Below are 19,890 nucleotides of genomic sequence, written 5' to 3'. Positions count from 1 at the left end.
CACTCGCCAAATCAAAACACGATCGTACACACCTGATATGTGATTGAGGATGGTGTCAGAGCTCATCGCCCCCCCCCCCCCCTTTCCCTGGAATTTACGGGAATTCGGTGACTTGTATGTGCAGATGTGGTGCGAACTTCCTCCAGAGACCCAACAGGGCCTCATTGCTTCCATGCCATAACGTGTCGCCACTGTTATCCGTGCGAAAGATGGTCATACCAGCCGTTAGGTAGGTGTACTTAGTGTTTTGGTTGAGTAGAGAGAGAGAGAGAGAGAGAGAGAGAGAGAGAGAGAGAGAGAGTGTGTGTGTCTGTGTGTGTGTGTGGGTGGGTGGACGCGCGCTGAGGTTGACTGATGTCTGTAGATCTGGTTGAAACAGTATATTATACTGTAATCCAAACCACCACTTGTAAGGTTTCTGGTTGGGACGCAACTACACTTTCAACCAAGAGTGCTCTTGTGTCATTCTTAGCAGAGATTGCATGTATGTATGTGAACCTCTATCATTTGGACCATATTGTTAGCTTATTTCAGAATAACTGCTGTTTGCTGGTTTTTCACAAGCTTATAGCGTAAGAGTCAAAAATTTGAGATGTAGTAAGTGGAGTGGTGGAGTCGACACAGATCGTACTTAAATATCGATCTACGTTTTTATGGTAAACTGATGATCCAGTGACGTCATGATATGAATGTGTGCTTCTGTTTGATTAAGCTTACAGCAGAAAGCAAATGGTGGATGATGGACGATGGTGTGATCACTGAGAGCGGAGTACAAGGTGAATTTAAATGAGATCCATTGAATAATAATCTAGCAAGATATTCCACCGGCGAAGGAACAGGATTATGGAAGAGTGATGTAGAGAAGGTAATACAGCATCTGCATTCAGCTTTGCGAATTACTCAATGTAAATAAAAACTAAGTACGTATACTAAAATGTGATAGAGGTGCGTGACATTTTTTGCCCACAGAAGAAACGAGAACTTCGTGACAGAGAGAGAACCTAGGTTGGAAGGTTGATAAAGACTTTTGCTACCCGAGGCTTTGGAAAATGCTTGTGCATTCGAATAAGTACGAGGGCAGTTCAATAAGTAATGCAACACATTTTTTTCTCGGCCAATTTTCGTTGAAAAAACCGGAAATTTCTTGTGGAATATTTTCAAACATTCCCGCTTCGTCTCGTATAGTTTCATTGACTTCCGACAGGTGGCAGCGCTGTACGGAGCTGTTAAAATGGCGTGTGTAACGGATGTGCGTTGCAAACAACGGGCAGTGATCGAGTTTCTTTTGGCGGAAAACCAGGGCATCTCAGATATTCATAGGCGCTTGCAGAATGTCTACGGTGATCTGGCAGTGGACAAAAGCACGGTGAGTCGTTGGGCAAAGCGTGTGTCATCATCGCCTCAAGGTCAAGCAAGACTGTCTGATGTCCCTCGTGCGGGCCGGCCTTGCACAGCTGTGACTCCTGCAATGGCGGAGCGTGCGAACACACTCGTTCGAGATGATCGACGGATCACCATCAAACAACTCAGTGCTCAACTTGACATCTCTGTTGGTAGTGCTGTCACAATTGTTCACCAGTTGGGATATTCAAAGGTTTGTTCCCGCTGGGTCCCTCGTTGTCTAACCGAACACCATAAAGAGCAAAGGAGAACCATCTGTGCGGAATTGCTTGCTCGTCATGTGGCTGAGGGTGACAATTTCTTGTCAAAGATTGTTACAGGCGATGAAACATGGGTTCATCACTTCGAACCTGAAACAAAACGGCAATCAATGGAGTGGCGCCACACCCACTCCCCTACCAAGAAGAAGTTTAAAGCCATACCCTCAGCCGGTAAAGTCATGGTTACAGTCTTCTGGGACGCTGAAGGGGTTATTCTGTTCGATGTCCTTCCCCATGGTCAAACGATCAACTCTGAAGTGTATTGTGCTACTCTTCAGAAATTGAAGAAACGACTTCAGCGTGTTCGTAGGCACAAAAATCTGAACGAACTTCTCCTTCTTCATGACAACGCAAGACCTCACACAAGTCTTCGCACCCGAGAGGAGCTCACAAAACTTCAGTGGACTGTTCTTCCTCATGCACCTTACAGCCCCGATCTCGCACCGTCGGATTTCCGTATGTTTGGCCCAATGAAGGACGCAATCCGTGGGAGGCACTACACGGATGATGAAGAAGTTATTGATGCAGTACGACGTTGTCTCCGACATCGACCAATGCAATGGTACCGTGCAGGCATACAGGCCCTCATTTCAAGTTAGCGTAAGGCCGTAGCATTGAATGGAGATTACTTTGAAAAATAGTGTTGTGTAGCTAAAAGATTGGGGAATAACCTGGTGTATTTCAATGCTGAATAAAACAACCCCTGTTTTAGAAAAAAAAATGTGTTGCATTACTTATTGAACTGCCCTCGTAACAGGATACGGGTAGAGATACGTAAAAGTAGTCATAGCATTACATAGTGACTGCGAAGTAATAATTGAAATCAGGAATGTTCAACATAATAATTAAGTTCAATTTATTGAGCTCGTGTGGCTTCACCTGTGTAGCAAGAGGAAATACATCGATGGCTAGATGATGGCAAGGTACGACCCATCGTAACCTCCTCCAGACATCAACATCGTTAGCGACTGGCATCCATAATTGACGTACTGTAAGGTGACAAAAATCATGGGATGGCGATATGCGTGTTTTCAGATGGCGCTAGTATCGTGCACACGAGGTATGAAAGGCCTGTGGATTGGCAGGGCTATGATTTGTGAAGAGGTTTCCAATGTGATTGTGGCCACATGATGGGAATTAGGGCTTTGAATACGGGGTGGTAATTGAAGCTAGACGAAACGGACATTCCATTTCGTAAACAGGTAGGCAATTCGATATCCAGAGATCCTCAGTGTCAAGAGTGTGCCGAGAATATCAAATTTCAGGCATTACCTCTGATGATGGTCTGCTCTGTGACGTCTGGCATATCGTTAATTATCAAGAGCATTGGCGTTCGCATAGAGTTGTCAGTGCTACCAGAAAAGCAACAATGCGTGAAATAACCGCAGAAATCAACGTGGAACTAACAACGAACGTATCCGTTAGGATAGTGGGCGAAAATTGGCGTTAATGGCCCATGGCAGCAAACGACCGACGCGAGTGCCCTTGCTAAACAGCACGACATCGCCTGTAGTACCTCTCTTGGAATCGTGATCATATCAGATGGACCCTAGACGACTGGAAAACCGTGGCCTGGTCAGATGAACCCCGATTTCAGTTGGTAAGAGCTGATGGTAGGGTTAAATTATGGCGCAGAGCTTACGAAGCCGTAGACTCAAGTTGTCAACAAGGCATGTGCAAGCTGGTGGTGGTTCCATAATGGTGTGGGTTATATTAACGTGGAATGGACTGGGCACTCTGGTCCAGCTGAACTAATCGCTGACTCGAAATGATTGTTTCGCTACTTGGAGACCATTTGCAGCCATTCATGGACTTAATGTTCCTAAACAGTGATGGATTTTTATGGGTGGCAATGCACCATGTTACTACGCCACAACTGCTCACGTCTGGTTTGAAGAACATTCTGGACAGTTCAGGTGAATGATTTAGTCACTTGGATCACCCGACATGATTCGTTTTGAACATTTATGGAAAGTAATCTGGAGGCAGTACTTGCATAGTATCCTGCACTGACAATACTTGCGTAATTATGGACTGGTGTAGAGGCAACATGGCCCAATATCTCTGCATGGGACTGCCAGTGACTTGTTGAGTCCATACCATATCGAGCTGCTGCACTACGCTGGGAAAAGGGAGGTACATCACGACGTTAGGAGGTATCCCATGTCATTTGTCATCTCGGTGTATAGCGATGTTAACATCAGAAGATTCTTAAAAGTACTTTTTAATTCCGCTATTCAAGTATAGTGAACTTGCATGATGTATGCAATGCAGTGTGTGTAGCAGACAGACGGATTCGGTGGCAACCATATTTCGAGATACTATTTGATGACATAGTCAATTATGTGCACGAACTTAGTGTTCATGAGGACTTAGATAAAAGTGTAATTAACCTCAGTGGACAAAAAATTTGTCACCTCTCTGCACACACAAAGTTGGTTCAAATGGGTCTGAGCACTATGGGACTCAACTGCTGAGGTCATTAGTCCCCTAGAACTTAGAACTAGTTAAACCTAACTAACCTAAGGACATCACAAACATCCATGCCCGAGGCAGGATTCGAACCTGCGACCGTAGCAGTCTTGCGGTTCCAGACTGCAGCGCCTTTAACCCCACGGCCACTTCGGCCGGCTACACAAAGTTGATTCGATAAGCCTTTAAACATGGCACAGCGATCGAGTCGTGCTCAGCCGCATGCTCGCTGCCTCCGTGAATGTAAGGCAGTACCGATCAGTAAGATATTTATGTTTCAGGTGGACATAGTACGTAAAAAGGGAATAAATTTAAGGACGTGACAGAATGGCAAAAAGGGCCGTGCCCATCGCTGATCGGCTTGTGAAGTTGCTGTTTTGCGGCGGACTGTTCAACAAATGGCTCTGAGCACTATGCGACTTAACTTCTGAGGTCATCAGTCGCCTAGAACTTAGAACTAATTAAACCTAACTAACCTAAGGACATCACACACATCCATGCCCGAGGCAGGATTCGAACCTGCGACCGTAGCGGTCACGCGGTTCCAGACTGAAGCACCTTTAACCGCACGGCCACACCGGCCGGCGGACTGTTCAACATGTCTACAGGCAATGGTGCAACACATATGACCACGAAACATGTCGTCAAAATTGTGGTCGTGGAAAGAGCCGGAGTGAGAGGGATTGGAGACGTGTTTCACAGTGTGTGAAAGAAAATCGCTTCCAAACCCGACAGGAATTGATGCAAACAGTGAATGAAGGTCCATCCCAACCTGTTAGTGAGAGAGCGTTGCGACGGAAACCGCATCCAATGAACATTTGGAGTCCATCACCTCTCAAGAGGCCATTTCTCACACATCACATAAAGATGACAACAGCAAAGTTCAGTGGACTGGAGGAATGCGTGAATGGTTTTCGAAACACTCCCCCACACTATTACAGCTCGATTGGTCTGCGAAATCACCTGACTTGAATCTCATAGAAAATCCGTTCGACAGCTGGTAAAACACCGGTATGTTCAAAATGTTCAGATGTGTGTGAAATCTTAAGGGACTTAACTGCGTAGGTCATCAGTACCTAAGCTTACACACTACATAACCTAAATTATCCTAAGGACAAACACACACACACATGCCCGAGGGAGCACTCGAACCTCCGCCGGGACCGGCCGCACAGTCCATAAACGCCGGTATCAGCATCCCCATAATTTAGTAGAATCGCGTGATGAAATCCTCGCCGAGTGGCTTAACCTGGATGAGAAGTGCCTGCACAGTCATATGGACTCACTTCCAAACCGAATCCAGGTGGTTATAAAGTCCAGGGGCGGCATTACGCGGTATTAAATAATGCTTATAATTATTTCTCTAGGGATGACTGCTTTTTCGTCCAGTAAGCTTACATGTATGCATGCAGACTGAAGCTTACTGCGATCACACCTATAGGTATTAAATCAACACAAGAATAAATAACACACAGTATATCTAAGAAAAGCATTGCGCCTATTGGTCTGAAAACCATACAAGCAGAATTTCCTACATATGAGACCGATTTGTTTAAACAATATTGTAGGATGTAAAAAGAATAACAAGAATAAAAAATGTTCAAATGATGTATATTTATTTCTGTACAAATCATTAATATTTTTGATAATAAAAGAACTATTTACAATGTACCTCCTAAGTTATTATTGAAGCAAACGTAGCGGTTCCATAGGAATATGCTTGCATCATTTATTTACATGGAAAAAATATTTAACTTTACGATAAGCATACATTTTTGAAAGGAAGCATACAAACTTTACGATCTATCTTTCATTAGACCGAAAATATTACTGTTTTCAGGCTTTATTCCATAAATTTTATTAGCTGCATATCCAGAAGTATGGAATACACCAGGATAATACATTATCACTTCACATGGATCACAACTCTTCACACAGTAAATGAAGCTGGCCATATAAATGTAAAGTAATTTTAGGTCCTTGCGAAGAGTTTTAGCAAATTTCTAATAAAAACTGTTCATGTGGAGTTTACATAGATTCAGTACACTCACATAGCAACATAAACAGGTCTCAGAAACCATAACAAAACCTTTGTCATTCCCAGAGCAGCGTATTAATTGTTGAGGATAGTTACCCATTTAAAATTTGGCATGATGATGTAATGTCTAGCACCAAAATGCAAATATCAACGATTGACTAAACAAATATTGTGGTGATTCCTAATATTTTATATTGTTTTAAAAAATATTCACATTTTTCAGACGTAAGTACTGCACTGCTCTAATGGAGATACATCACCGCCTACAGATCATTGTACTAACCTGTTCATTTCGTATCAGTTGTTACATCATAATTTAACAACTCGTGGAACGTGAGTTTCCTCACAGACCAGAGCATTAGTATGGTGTGGAGTGAGTCAAGTAACAGCTTGTAGTTATCAAGTCTCAATCTGCCATGATGGCTGTTTGATTTTGTTTGTGATGTCATTCTGTATTCACTGTCGCCTTTTTGAAATGTTTTTCTCGATACTGAAAATGTAGCTTGTACATTGGTATTTAAGATATTGAAATTCAATAACTTTTAACAATCTCTGTATAGCAGCAGAAATTATCTCTCTCAGAGTACATCTCAGTAACAATACCAGCAAAAAGTATAAATTATTACGTAGGATAATTCTTGCTTCATCATCATATTTAGTGAGTGAACACATGTATGAGTCAGCTCAAAGTTCATACACATGAAGTGAACATGAGAAAAAAATTAGACAGACAAAAATAGTTTAACAATACAGATATATGTTCAGTTTTCTATTTACGAAACCTTGTTTCATATGATAATAATAAACATTGTACATGCTAAAGAATATTTCTGTATGTTTTGAGACAATAATGACATACGCCTTATACAGCGAGAAATTATAGCTGAGTAATAAATACGATCACACACTACATAAAACCCTTCCTCATAACAGGTCCTTTAATGGTTTTCAGCATATTTTTAGCACAAAGATTGGCCTCTTGTAAATGCTGCAAACAAAACAGTATTTTGTAATACTGTTGCAAATATGCATTGTTTTGAGCCACATTTTAGTTCTATAAAATATGGTCTACAACATGGCTGTGTTAGGCTACGATGAACATCTCGCATAATAGCTAACTTTGTTATCTTCCCTGTTCCCGTCAGATCACTGAAGTTAAGCGCTGTCGGGCTGGGCTAGCACTTGGACGGGTGAATATCCGGTCCGCCGAGCGCTGTTGGCAAGCGGGGTGCACTCAGCCCTTGTGAGGCAAAGTGAGGAGCTACTTGATTGAGAAATAGCGGTCACGTAAACTGACATACGGCCGGGAGAGAGGTGTGCCGACCACGTGCCCCTCCGTATCTGCATCCAGTGACGCTTGAGGGCTGAGGATGGCACGGTGGCCGGTCGGTACCGTTAGGCCTTCATGGCCTGTTCGGGCGGAGTTTATTTTAGATATGTTACCTTCACAATCATCAGTATTGTCTAAATAACATCATTGGCAAAGTGCAGATTTTATATTTTCACACTGAACATGATTTGCATAACAAAAGTGTAATTTAAAAACTGTGAACTGTGTGTGTGTGTGTGTGTGTGTGTGTGTGTGTGTGTGTGTGTGTGTGCGCGCGTGTATGTGTGTGTGTCCAGTTGCCACAATTCTAATTTCGTGTTTGAGAGATTTTTGACCATCATACCAGCTCTATGGAACATTCTATAAGCTCTCTTGGAAGTTTCTCGGGTGTACTGTCGGATGGAATCATCAAAAACCAACGATATTTCGGCGAACAATCGTGCGGCCATCATCAGGTGGTACTGATGGAATCAGCACCACCTGATGGAGCGGAACAGTTGCTCGCAGGGAAAGCCGCCGATCGCATGCCCTTCAAACTCATTTCATGTCCTATTACATGCATAGCTCTCTTTGCTACTAATCTATAGCTCATCGTATTTAGAATGCCAGGACAAGACCAGAGTACAGTTAACTGACTACATTCCCAAGTGCTGCTCATCAGGCTGTGGAACGCTCACCCTGTGTAACTATGCTCCTCCCGTATTCATGTGTGTGAATACTTATGTCTCCATACATATGATTGTAATGCCAAAATCTGGTTGTTGTACAGTGAGGTGACAGAATTCGCTGGACAGCGATATACATGGCGGTAGTACCGTGTTCACAAGGTAAGGGCAGTGAATTGGTGGAGCTCTGATTTGTACTCTGGTGATTCAGGTGGAAAGCTTTCCGACGTGGTTACGGCCGCCCGACAGGAATTAACAGACTTTGAATGCGGAATAGTAGTTGTAGTAGACGCAAACGACATTCCATTTCGGAAATCATTAGGAAATTTAATATCCCGAGATCCACAGCGTCAAGAGTGTGCCGAGAATACAACATTTCAGGCATCACCTCTCACTACGGACAACCCACTGGTTGAGGGCCTTCACTTAGTGACAGAGAGCAGCGGGCTCTGCGTAGAGTTGTCAGTGCTAGCAGACAAGCAATGTTGTGTGAAAAAACCGCAGATATAAATGTGGAACGTACGATAAATGTATCCATAAGGATAGTGTTGCGAAATTTGGTATTAATAGGCTACGGCAGCAGACGAGGCGAATGCCGTTGCTAACAGCATGACATCGCTGGCGCGTTAGATCGTCAAAATCCCGAGATGGTTGCCGCAGGGGGCTCGTCACTCTTTGGAGGTTTCGTGCTTGGCCACCACGGGTCCCCAACCTTCGCAGCATTTTCTCCATTCCGTGCTGCATGTCTATCATCTTACTATTCTTTTTCCCCTCCCTTGGGGAACACGTCTGGGGTCTTATTGGGAATGTTCTGCATTCTGTCACTGACGTACGAACAGTCTCACCTTTTTTTCCGCTCCCTTTACATTTCTTTGTTTCCCTTTCTCCTCTCGTTCCCCCGCTTCGGCGTTTGAGAATCCTCTTTTTTTTCTTCTTCCTCCCAATGCGCTCCCGAAGGCCGGCCCACGCGTCTGACGCGTAACAGGTGACTGGGTAAAGCGTAATTCCCAGCCCCGGTTCGACCGGTAGGGTTCGCATCTACCCCCTGGTACAGGCCTGGCCGAGGGAGGCCGATCGCTTGAACTGTAACCTTCCCAAGTTGCCAATTGGTCCCTCTATCAGGTTTTCGGGAGGTGTGACCTGAGGTATGCCGGACGTGGTGGCCGAGCGGTTCTAGGCGCTACAGTCTGGAACCACGCGACCGCTACGGTCGCAGGATCGAATCCTGCCTCGGGCATGGATGTGTGTGATGTCCTTAGGTTAGTTAGGTTTAAGTAGTTCTAAGTTCTTGGGGACTGATGACCTCATAAGTTAAGTCCCATGGTGCTCAGAGCCATTTCTGAACCTGAGGTGTGAACAATCACCTAAGGCGGGTGCGTCCCCTTGTGAATGGGGCCCCCAGTTGGAAGGAGCGCGCCATCGGAGACGCTGGATATCATGGGAGATTTCCTCGCGATGATTCAATCATCTTCCCATTCAACGTCTACAAAACGTAAACGAAATGAGGCACATTCACATTTGAAAGCATCTCTCTCGATGGCTCTTCAATACCAACACTATTTACGATATGATAAATGAAATATTTATGAAAAGTATATGGTTCCATCACAGGAGAGCTCCGTTTTTCCGACAAAGAGTTCATTGTTATTGATAAAAATGTTCAGTGTATCGTGTTGAACTCCCTCTAATGAAGCCAACGAAGCTTCGAATTTGATCGTAATAAATGAAAACCCTCAAATAAAACTGTTTCGAATTAATTTGAAAATAAAGGACAATAAGTTCCTATTATGCAAAATAGTCTTCTTCCTGTGGAGTGGGATCCGCCTGTATTGCAGCAAGCTTCTGAAATCCTTTATAATCTAAATACCGTTTACTGTGAGCGTCTGTATGTATATAGAGCTGCAAGAATAGCAGAAGAATTAGAACCTCAATGGAAAGTGAAATCAGTTCCTTGTAACCTGTGCGTTGACAAATGAAAGTACAACCCACTGTGCCATTACCTGTGGTTTCGGAGCCTTCAGTATAAAAGAGCTATACGCTTATTAAGGTCCGATCAGTGGTGAAATGGAAATCACAGTGAAAATCAAATTTTTTTTTTCTTTTTTTTCAACAGTTAGTACGTCTCCTAGCTACTTCTCTTTATAGTCTCCGATCCGACGTAGACATTTGTCGTAGCTCTGTTTCAGCTTTCCAGTACCTTCGTCATAGAAGGCAGCCGCCAGTGCTTTCCAGCAGTTCTGTACGCTGGTCGGCAGCTCGCTCGTTGTCTGTGCCAAAATTCTGTCTTCATAGCCAGCGGTTCATGTGAGCTGAGGGAGAGTCTGCATTGCCCGTGCAGTGCGCCGCCGTGAATTGTCATGAGGAAGGAAATGCATGACAGTTACTTAATTTGTGCAGCATGAATCCAAGCGAAATATCTCAGCAGGCAGTCGTACTTGGCGGGAGGCACTATTTTCGTTTACGAGCTCACTGAGTGCTTAGAACTGAAAAGTTTGACGCGACACGGTGGACGGGCGTATTAGACACACTGCCCAACACATCTGTGCAAAGCTACATCGGATTTTCACTGAGATTTCCATTTCGCGACTGATGGGACCTTAACAACCGAATAGCCCATCTTTATCTCGAAATAATGTGGATTGTCAGTAACGCATGTTACTACCGATTGCTGTGCTCCAGGGTTTGTTTTTGATCGAAAATAGAAAACATCAGCTGCTGTAGTAGATATCTCGTTGTATTGGCAATCGGAATGCATGCATATTATAAAAATGGATGTACGTACGTCTGAGGGCGTACTGGGAAGTATTGCCTCCTAATTTCTTATCTGAAAACTCTTGAAGTTTTTTGAATAAAACAAACCGTCCACATATTTATTCTTCATGTCTGCGTATTTATTTCTCAACATCGTCACCCTGGCGACGAACATATTTCTCCTAACGAAAGACGAGTCTGTGGATACCGTCGCAGTGACAGTGAATCCAAGGCGTCGCATTGCAGATGTCGCATCGCTCTCGTCTGGTCTGGCATTATCATGCTGAAAGGGAGCATATTCCCTGTGTGGACGACCTGTTTAAATTCGAAATCGATTACAGTTAACCGTTTGTCACGCACCGACATAGTTACATTACTCAACGCAGTGTTGCACGCTATAATTGAAGCCCCCTAGCGACAAAGGACCGCAGGTATATAGAGATGAAAAATAAAGATTTAGAATGTTAATAGCACTCCGTCTTCAGGCCACAAGTGGCCCATCGGGACCATCCGACCGCCGTGTCGTCCTCAGATGAGGATGCAGATAGGAGGGGCGTGTGGTCAGCATGCCGCTTTTCCGGTCGTTATGATGGTTTTCTTCGACCCGAGCCGCTAATATTCGGTCGGGTAGCTCCTCAATTGACATCACGAGACTGAGTACACCCTGAAAAATGGCAACAGTGCATGGCGGCCCGGACGGTCCCATCCAAGTGCAGGCCACGCCCGACAGCGCTTAACTTCGGTGATCTGACGGGAACCGGTGTATCCCCCGCGGCGAGGCCGTTGTCAGAATGTTAATAACGTTTGTTTAATTTAAAAAACTTTAAGAGTTTCCTCGCCCAGAGAGAGAGAGAGAGAGAGAGAGAGAGAGAGAGAGAGAGAGAGAGTGTGGGTGTGTATCTGTGTGTTCCACATCTCCTTTTAAACCACTGGATCGATTTCCACGGGACTTGGTACACATACCACTCACTGTCGGTATATGGTCGCTATAATAGAGAGAACCACGTACTTATTAAAGGGGCGGCAGTGGGACTGAGAAACAAGTGTAGCTCTCGCGCGGGAATTGCCAGACTATGTAGCCAACATTTCACTTAGTGGACTTGCAACAAACTTTACACGTAATTTCAAACATTTTCGAAACTTTTTCCAACTGACAAGCCCCCACAAAATAATGAAAGGAAAAAGTATATCACTTACTACATTTTCGCTGTTCATACAGTAAAACTGCCACATCAAGCATGACGCTTTAATTTATTACTTCTTCGTTACTAAATGTATTCAAGACACATTTTGCAGACGACATTCACATATACCACTGAATGTACCTACAAAATTATATAATTGTACGACACATAGTTCAGAAGAAATGATATAAACACTAAGGTGCGTGAAGAACTGCTGCATCATGCATGACGTTCAAATTCATTACTTCTCTGCTACTAATACCATTATTAACACATTTCGCAGACAGTGTTCGTATAAGCCGCTGAATGTAACTACAAAATTATGTGATTCTATGACGTATAGTTCAAGAGACATAACTTTGTTTAGACTGATCAGAAACCCCTTGCGTGTGAGGTGGCAAAAGAGGCCAGTGATGTTTACGGCATTCGACGCCCCACGTATTGTCTACCATGCAACCACAGTATTGGGTGCTGATGGCAATAGCGGGCTGGACTGGGGGTATCCAGTGATGAGCACAGCATCAGGCTACAGAGCGTAGCTGAACAGTAAGTCGACGAGTAACTCACAGCAGTGCTATAGTGCTAGCGGTTTTAATACACAGCAGAGTGATGGCAACGTTAAGCAAAGCAAATATTGCATTATGTGTGCAAGAACAACTGCCGAAGAGGAAATATCGTCAGAAAGGAACCGAAGGAATTTAGCACTGTGAGAAAGATGTGGCAGACGAAATATTAGCGTTTCTGCTAGATGGTCAGTGAAATGTGTGGTGTCGTATACGCTCGACTGTGCGGTCTATCTACATCAGGAGTACAGTGATAATGGTAGGTGCTTAACGAGTGAAAGTGACACTAAAACAAATATCGAGCCATCTACGAAGGTTGCCCGGAAAGTAATGCACCGCATTTTTTCTCTCAGCCGCAAACAATGCTAAGAATGCGAAACGTTAAGTACGTATTTCTTGAAGTCCCCTGAGTGAGCGTGCCAAGTTTCCCCCACTTTCGACAGATAGCGTAGTTGCAGGACAGTTTCAAAATGGCGTCTGTAGGTAATGTACTTTACAGGCAACGTGCCGTCGTTGAGTTTCTCACTGCAGAGAAAGAAACTGGGGAATATTCACAAACGCTTGTGCAAAGTCTATGGAGCATCTGCTGTCGACAGAAGTACAGTTAGTCGCTAGGCACGACGGGTGAGGTCATCAGAAGGCGGTTCGGCGGAGTTCCACGATTTGCAGCGATCGGGGAGACCATCTACGGCTATCACAGCTGGCACTCGTGACCTAGCCCCCTCGGACTTCCACTTGTATGGGCCATTAAAGAATGCCATTCGTGGAGGACAGTTTGAGGACGATGAGGAGGTGATTCACACAGTGAAACACTGGCTCCTTCACCAGGACAAGGATTGGTACCGACATACACGCTCTTGTTTCGTGGTGGAGGAAGGCCGTAGAACGGGATGGAGATTACGTGGAAAAATAGGGTGCGTAGGTAAAACACCATTCTCTCGTGTGTGTAATTGTCATTATGTTCAGTAAAGACTTGTTGAAGAAAAAAATGCGGTGCATTACTTTCTGGGCAACCCTCGTAGTTCACCATACTTATCGGACAGAGAGCCACAAATTTCGTCTCCAGTGAAAAATAGCAAAGGACAATCGTTATCCAAGGAGCGAGTACTAAACGTAATTAAATAAATGGAATATCATACGCAGAATAGTAAAAAAATCAATTATGAACAGATTTCGAATATGTCCACAGCAATATGACCATGTAGTGCAGAAGAAAAACTACTATATTCAAGAGAGGACATGGCGCTCTTGTTACAAAACTGTTGTTTGCACGTTTCAGGGATGCTTGCTACAGTTTACAGGATGGTGGCCTACTACGTTAAGCACATCAAACTGCGAGCGACTTAGATTACAGTCATTTCAGGGGAAGGAGTGGGTGGCTGCATAACTTCAAACAGTGCTAGAGAAGTGGAAGAAGTAAGATAACGAAACTTAAACAAAGCGTTCACTTGATGGTGTACAGCAAACTGCGGAACCGATCCGAAAATTTGGAGATGAGATAAACTAACTCATCCCATCTTCAGTAAGGAATTTGTTTTCAACACCGACCAATCGGGTTTTGAAGAGGAAATGAAAATGAAATGGAACCCTGGAAATTACTGGTACCAAGAGAGTTGTACCAATATCGATTAACATCAGTGCTTAACGCTTTCGTATACATTTATGCCTACTGTTAATCTGGGTGGTAAATTGGCTGGAAAGTTATTTATTGTGCTGCGAAAAGTTGGAGGTGCTCTTCCCCCTACGATTCTAGCTGGTGTGCGTCATCTTGCAATGGCTGTAGGTAATATTTACATCACAGCAAGTAAGAGTGAAAAAATGGGCCAAAGAAAACTACAACTATAGAATGTGTGCTGCGTTTGGCGAATAGCTGGGCAAAATAACTTGCATTTACTTGATTTCTGGTCTGCGTATAAAAACCATACTCCTTTAGAGCAAACTGTCCCTCCTGAAAGGTTTGTGGCATTGCAAGTCATACCACCTGGAACTACTGGACAAATGTGTGTGAAATCTTATGGGACTTAACTGCTATGGTCATCAGTCCCTAAGCTTACACACTACTTAACCTGAATTATCCTAAGGACAAACACACTCACTCATGCCCGAGGGAGGACTCGAACCTCCGCCGGGACCAGCCGCGCAGTCAATGACTCGGCTAATCCCACGCGGCACTACTGGACAAATTCAGTCCCTAGATATGTGTTTTTTCCGTGCCTTTAAAACATATTATCGCAGTATCTGCAGCTACGCCTTAAAGGATAGCCAGTTTCGCTATAAGCTCCACGACAGACGGTTTCGCATTCGGTTGTAATGTCCACGTACTCCACAGCTGTCTCACAGTTTATGGTTACTACCATCGATCCCACGGAAGCCGAGGTGAATGGCCTCATTGTCCCACACCAGCCTGTGACCGAGCGGTTCTAGGCGCTTCAGTCTGGAACCGCGCGACCGCTACGGTCGCAGGTTCGTATCCTGCGTCGGGCATGGATGTGTGTGATGTCCGTAGGTTAGTTAGGTTTAAGTAGTTCTAAGTTCTAGGGGACTGATGACGTCCGATGTTAAGTCCCATAGTGCTCAGAGCCATTTGAACCTGTGACCGTGGCTCGGTGTGTGTTTCGAGCAGTTGACCGCCTCAATGACAGCGTATTCGGACACGATCATCGACCTGGTATTTAAAGAAACATATCCGTACGGTCTAGGGACGTCTTGCACGGGTCACGCGGCTTTCTCCATCGGAGGTTCGAGTCCTCACTCGGGCATGGGTGTGTGTGTGTTCCTCGTAGTTAGTTTAGGTTAGATTAAGTAGAATGTAAGCTTAGGGACCGATGACCTCAGCAATTTGGCCCCATAGGAACTTACCGCCACCACCATAAGGCCGGCCGGTGTGGCCGTGCGGTTCTAGGCGCTTCAGCCTAGGAGCGCACATATGCTACTGTCGCAGGTTCGAATCCTGCCTCGGGATGGATGTGTGTGCTGTCCTTAGATTAGTTAGGTTTAAGCAGTTCCAAGTTCTAGGGGACTGATGACCTCAGATGTTATGTCCCATAGTGCTCAGAGCCATTTGAACCATTTTTGAACCACCACAAGGAACACGATTCATCGGGCCGGGCTACACTTTTCCATTTATATGTGGACCAATTTCGATGATCCCGTGCAATACTGCAATCGTAATTGACGATGTTGCTGGGTCAACGTGGAATCACGTAGGGACTCCCTAATCGAGTATGAGCGTTGTATGATGTGATCCGAAACAGTTATGCCCGCACCAGCAAGATGCTCTGCTGTCGGATCTGCCGGTAATGCCACCTATCCTGCGTTATTGTAAGTAGGCTGTTTAGATTTTTATGTTGATAACGCCACGTAGCGCTCTATATGAAAATCAGTGACTGTGCCGTGTGCAGTCTGTGGCTGTCAGCATTGTTGGAATTCGCTATTGTAGTTTTGGGCAGTTGAGTTGGCTGTTAACAGCGCGTAGCGTTGCGCAGTTGGAGGTTAGCCGCCAGCAGTGGTGGATGTGGGGAGAGAGATGGCGGAGTTTTGAGAGCGGATGATCTGGACGTGTGTCCATCAGATACAGTAAATTTGTAAGACTGGATTTCATGAACTGATATATATATATATATATATATATATATATATATATATATATATATTATGACTTTTGAACACTATTAACGGAAATACATTGTTTGTTTCTATCAAAATCTTTCATTTGCTAACTATACCTATAAGTAGTTAGTGCCTTCAGTAGTTAGAATATTTTATTTAGCTGGCAGTAGTGGCGCTCGCTGTATTGCAGTAGTTCGAGTAACGAAGATTTTTGTGAGGTAAGTGATTTGTGAAAGGTATAGGTTAATGTTTGTCAGGGCCATTCTTTTGTAGGGATTATTGAAAGTCAGATTGCGTTGCGCTAAAAATATTGTGTGTCAGCTTAGTGATGATCAGAATAGGTAAAGAGCGAAATGTCTGAGTACGTTCAGTTCTGCTCAGCTGTTTGAAAATCAAATAATGTAAGAGGTTTATCAGCACAGTCACTCATAAATTTTCCTAAGGGGACGTTTCATAATTGACCTGGTAAGACTCGTAATGAGACGTCGACTTTGTGGAGACTGTCACGACGGCAGCACGCAAACCGCTGTTCCGGACAGGCTCGTTTTTCAGCGGCCAGGCAATAATAATCAGTCTTTTTTCAGAGTCGCTTATGTCAGTGGATTCTCCGATTTGCGGCCCGTTCCGTTGCCAAAATGCCTCTGTCCGGCCAGCGTGCGTCGGGCAGTGGTGACAGTGTTCCGGGTTGCGTGTTGCAGGCCGCTGGTGGTGCTGGACCTGCGGCCGTTCTTCTCGTTCAACGTGAGCCACGTGCGCGGCGCCGTCAACGTGAACTGCTCTGACCGGTTCAACCGGCGGCGGCTGCAGCACGGCAAGGTGTCGCTGGCGGAGCTGGCCGGCAGCGCCGAGGGCCGGCAGGCGCTGCGCCGGCCGCCGGGGGAGGTGGTCGTCGTGTCAGACGACTGCCCCGACGCAGAGGCCGGCGCGGGCCGCATCTCGGCCGCCAGCGCGCTGCACCTCGTCGTCAGCAGCCTGCTCGCCGACGGCTGGCAGCCCGTCTACCTCGTCGGTGAGTCGCAACTACCACCCATATACACTACTGGCCATTAGAATTGCTACACCACGAAGATGACGTGCTACAGACGCGAAATTTAACCGACAGGAAGAAGATGCTGTGATATGCAAATGATTAGCTTTTCGGAGCATTCACACAAGGTTGGCGCCGGTGGCGACACCTACAACGTGCTGACATGAGGATTTCTCATACACAAACAGCAGTTGACCGGCGTTGCCTGGTCAGACATTGTAATGCCTCTTGTAAGGAGGGGAAGTGCGTACCGTCACGTTTCCGACTCTGATAAAGGTCGGATTGTAGCCTATCGCGATTGCGATTTAACGTATCGCGACATTGCTGCTACGCGTTAGTCGAGATCCAATGACTGTTAGCAGAATAAGGAATCGGTGGGTTCAGGAGGGTAATACGGAACGCCGTACTGGATCCCAACGGCCTCGTATCACTAACAGTCGAGATGACAGGCATCTTATCAACATGGCTGTAACGGATCGTGCAGCCACGTCTCGATCCCTGACGTTTGCAAGACAACGACCATCTGCACGAACAGTTCGATGACGTTTGCAGCAGCATGGACTATCAGCTCGGAGACCATGGCTGCGGTTACCCTTGACGCTGCATCACAGACAGGAACGTCTGTGATGGTGTACTCAACAACGAACCTGGGTGCACGAGTGGCAAAACGTCATTTTTTCGGATGACTCCAGGTTCTGTTTACAGCATGATGATGGTCGCATCCGTGTTCTGGCGACATCGCGGTGAACGCACACTGGAAGCGTGTATTCGTCATCGCCATACTGGCGTATCACTCGGCGTGATGGTATGGGGTGCCACTGGTTACACGTCTCGGTCACCTCTTGTTCGCATTCACGACACTTTGCACAGTGGACGTTACATTTCAGGTGTGTTACGACCCGTGGCTCTATCCTTCATTCGATCCCTGCGAAACCCTACATTTCAGCAGGATAATGCACGACTGCGTGTTGCAGGTCCTGTACGGGCCTTTCTGGTTACGGAAAATGTTCGAATCCTGCCCTGGCCAGCACATTCTCACCAATTGAAAAGGTCTGGTCAATGGTGGTCGAGCAACTGGCTCGTCACAATACGCTAGTCACTACTCTTGATGAACTGTGGTATCGTGTGCTGCATGGACAGCTGTACCTGTACACGCCATCCAAGCTCTGTTTGAGGCAGTGCCAAGGGGTATCAAGGCCGTTATTACGGCCAGAGGTGATTGTTCTGGGTACTCATTTCTCAGGATATATGCACCCAAATTGCGTGAAAATGTAATCACATGTCAGTTCTAGTATAATATATTTGTCCAATGAATACCGGTTTGTCATCTGAATTTCTTCTTGGTTTAGCAATTTTAATGGCCAGTAGTGTAGATAACAGCGACAGCGACAGGAATTCGACACACCGTCTCATCTGACGACGGGTATAGTTTCAAAGCAACTGGCCAGGTTTATGTGCCATGTGCAGCTTCCATAATCCACAACAACAAAAATATCTGCGATAGAATAACTGGCACTTGGTAGCTCACGATCCACATTAAATGAAAGCAGATTTTAGTATCGTAAATTTGGTCATAAATATCATCGAGGGCTACCACAATGCGACTGATCCACTCTCGTACATACGGTTTTAAATGGGAGACCAAGTGGCGCGGACCTGCGCAACGCCTCCACGCGAGCACAGCAGTGGAGAGAAGTCTACAGATGTGTTCTTAATCCCGCAGGACTTGGCCTTTGGGATCACCACGCGCAAGGGAGTGCTTGTAAGTGGTGAAATGCGCACGTGGGGTATTGTCAGTTCTAAAATTTTATGTGTCGTGTGCTCGTTCCGTACGTTAATTTCAGCCACATCCCGTGCAAAAACGACTCGAACACGTACTACTATCGCTACTACAACAGTAGATATTGCAGCTTTCAGCGCGAGTAATAAAGGAGATGTTCTAGTTCTCGCGGTAAGAAGTAGAAGTACCGTGACGATCGTATTCCTTCGATTTGACACCTGCAAGACAGTTACACAGATACTTCACCCCCTTAGGGATGGAATATGGGAAACGATGCCTACAATATAAGATGAACACCCTCTGCGAATTTCATGATGAGTCAGGAATGAGTCAGTCAGTCGGGACTTTGCTTTTTGTGTATAAGTTTTCAGACTTGCTTTGCTACCGGTCAGACATTTTGTGTTATTATGCAAATGATCCACTGTAACTGCGAAAAGTTTCCATGATTATAATCATAACGGACTGATATGATGACGCAGTTTCACATGTTTATCGGCACTACATCTCTCAAGCGCATTATGTTTTGCAGAAGCAGCGTGAAAGCTCTTAACTTGGAACAATACGATACTCTCAGACGCTTAGCAGTACATTAAACTGTAATAATCCGCCTATAAACGGGAACTGAAGTAGTACTCGGGCTAGTATCACAATTTGTAAGCGATTCCAATCATATATTATAAATGCTTTGTGTTGTGCATAAGACATCTAACGTTTCCAGCGGATTTCTAATGGCACTGTGTTCTGAGACTGAACATCATGCGGATCTGTCAACTATGTAATTGAATATCATCATGAGGATGATGAACATGG

The 19,890-nt window shown here is 45.1% G+C and overlaps 1 protein-coding gene across 1 annotated transcript in view; it reads left to right on the top strand.

Annotated features, from left to right (window-relative positions):
- Window positions 1-19,890, top strand: part of LOC126471186 (dual specificity protein phosphatase 10) — a 224,364-nt gene that overhangs the window by 62,694 nt on the left and 141,780 nt on the right. Inside the window, exon 3 of the mRNA XM_050099293.1 lies at window positions 16,972-17,282. Within this exon, the coding sequence (XP_049955250.1) occupies window positions 16,972-17,282 (311 nt within the window). The remainder of the gene's footprint in view (window positions 1-16,971; window positions 17,283-19,890) is intronic.

This window comes from Schistocerca serialis, chromosome 3 (assembly GCF_023864345.2).
Source record: "Schistocerca serialis cubense isolate TAMUIC-IGC-003099 chromosome 3, iqSchSeri2.2, whole genome shotgun sequence".
Taxonomy (NCBI): Eukaryota; Metazoa; Arthropoda; class Insecta; order Orthoptera; family Acrididae; genus Schistocerca; species Schistocerca serialis.
The sequence above is the reverse complement of the archived record's forward strand: the minus strand, read 5'-3'. Positions and strand labels throughout refer to the sequence as shown.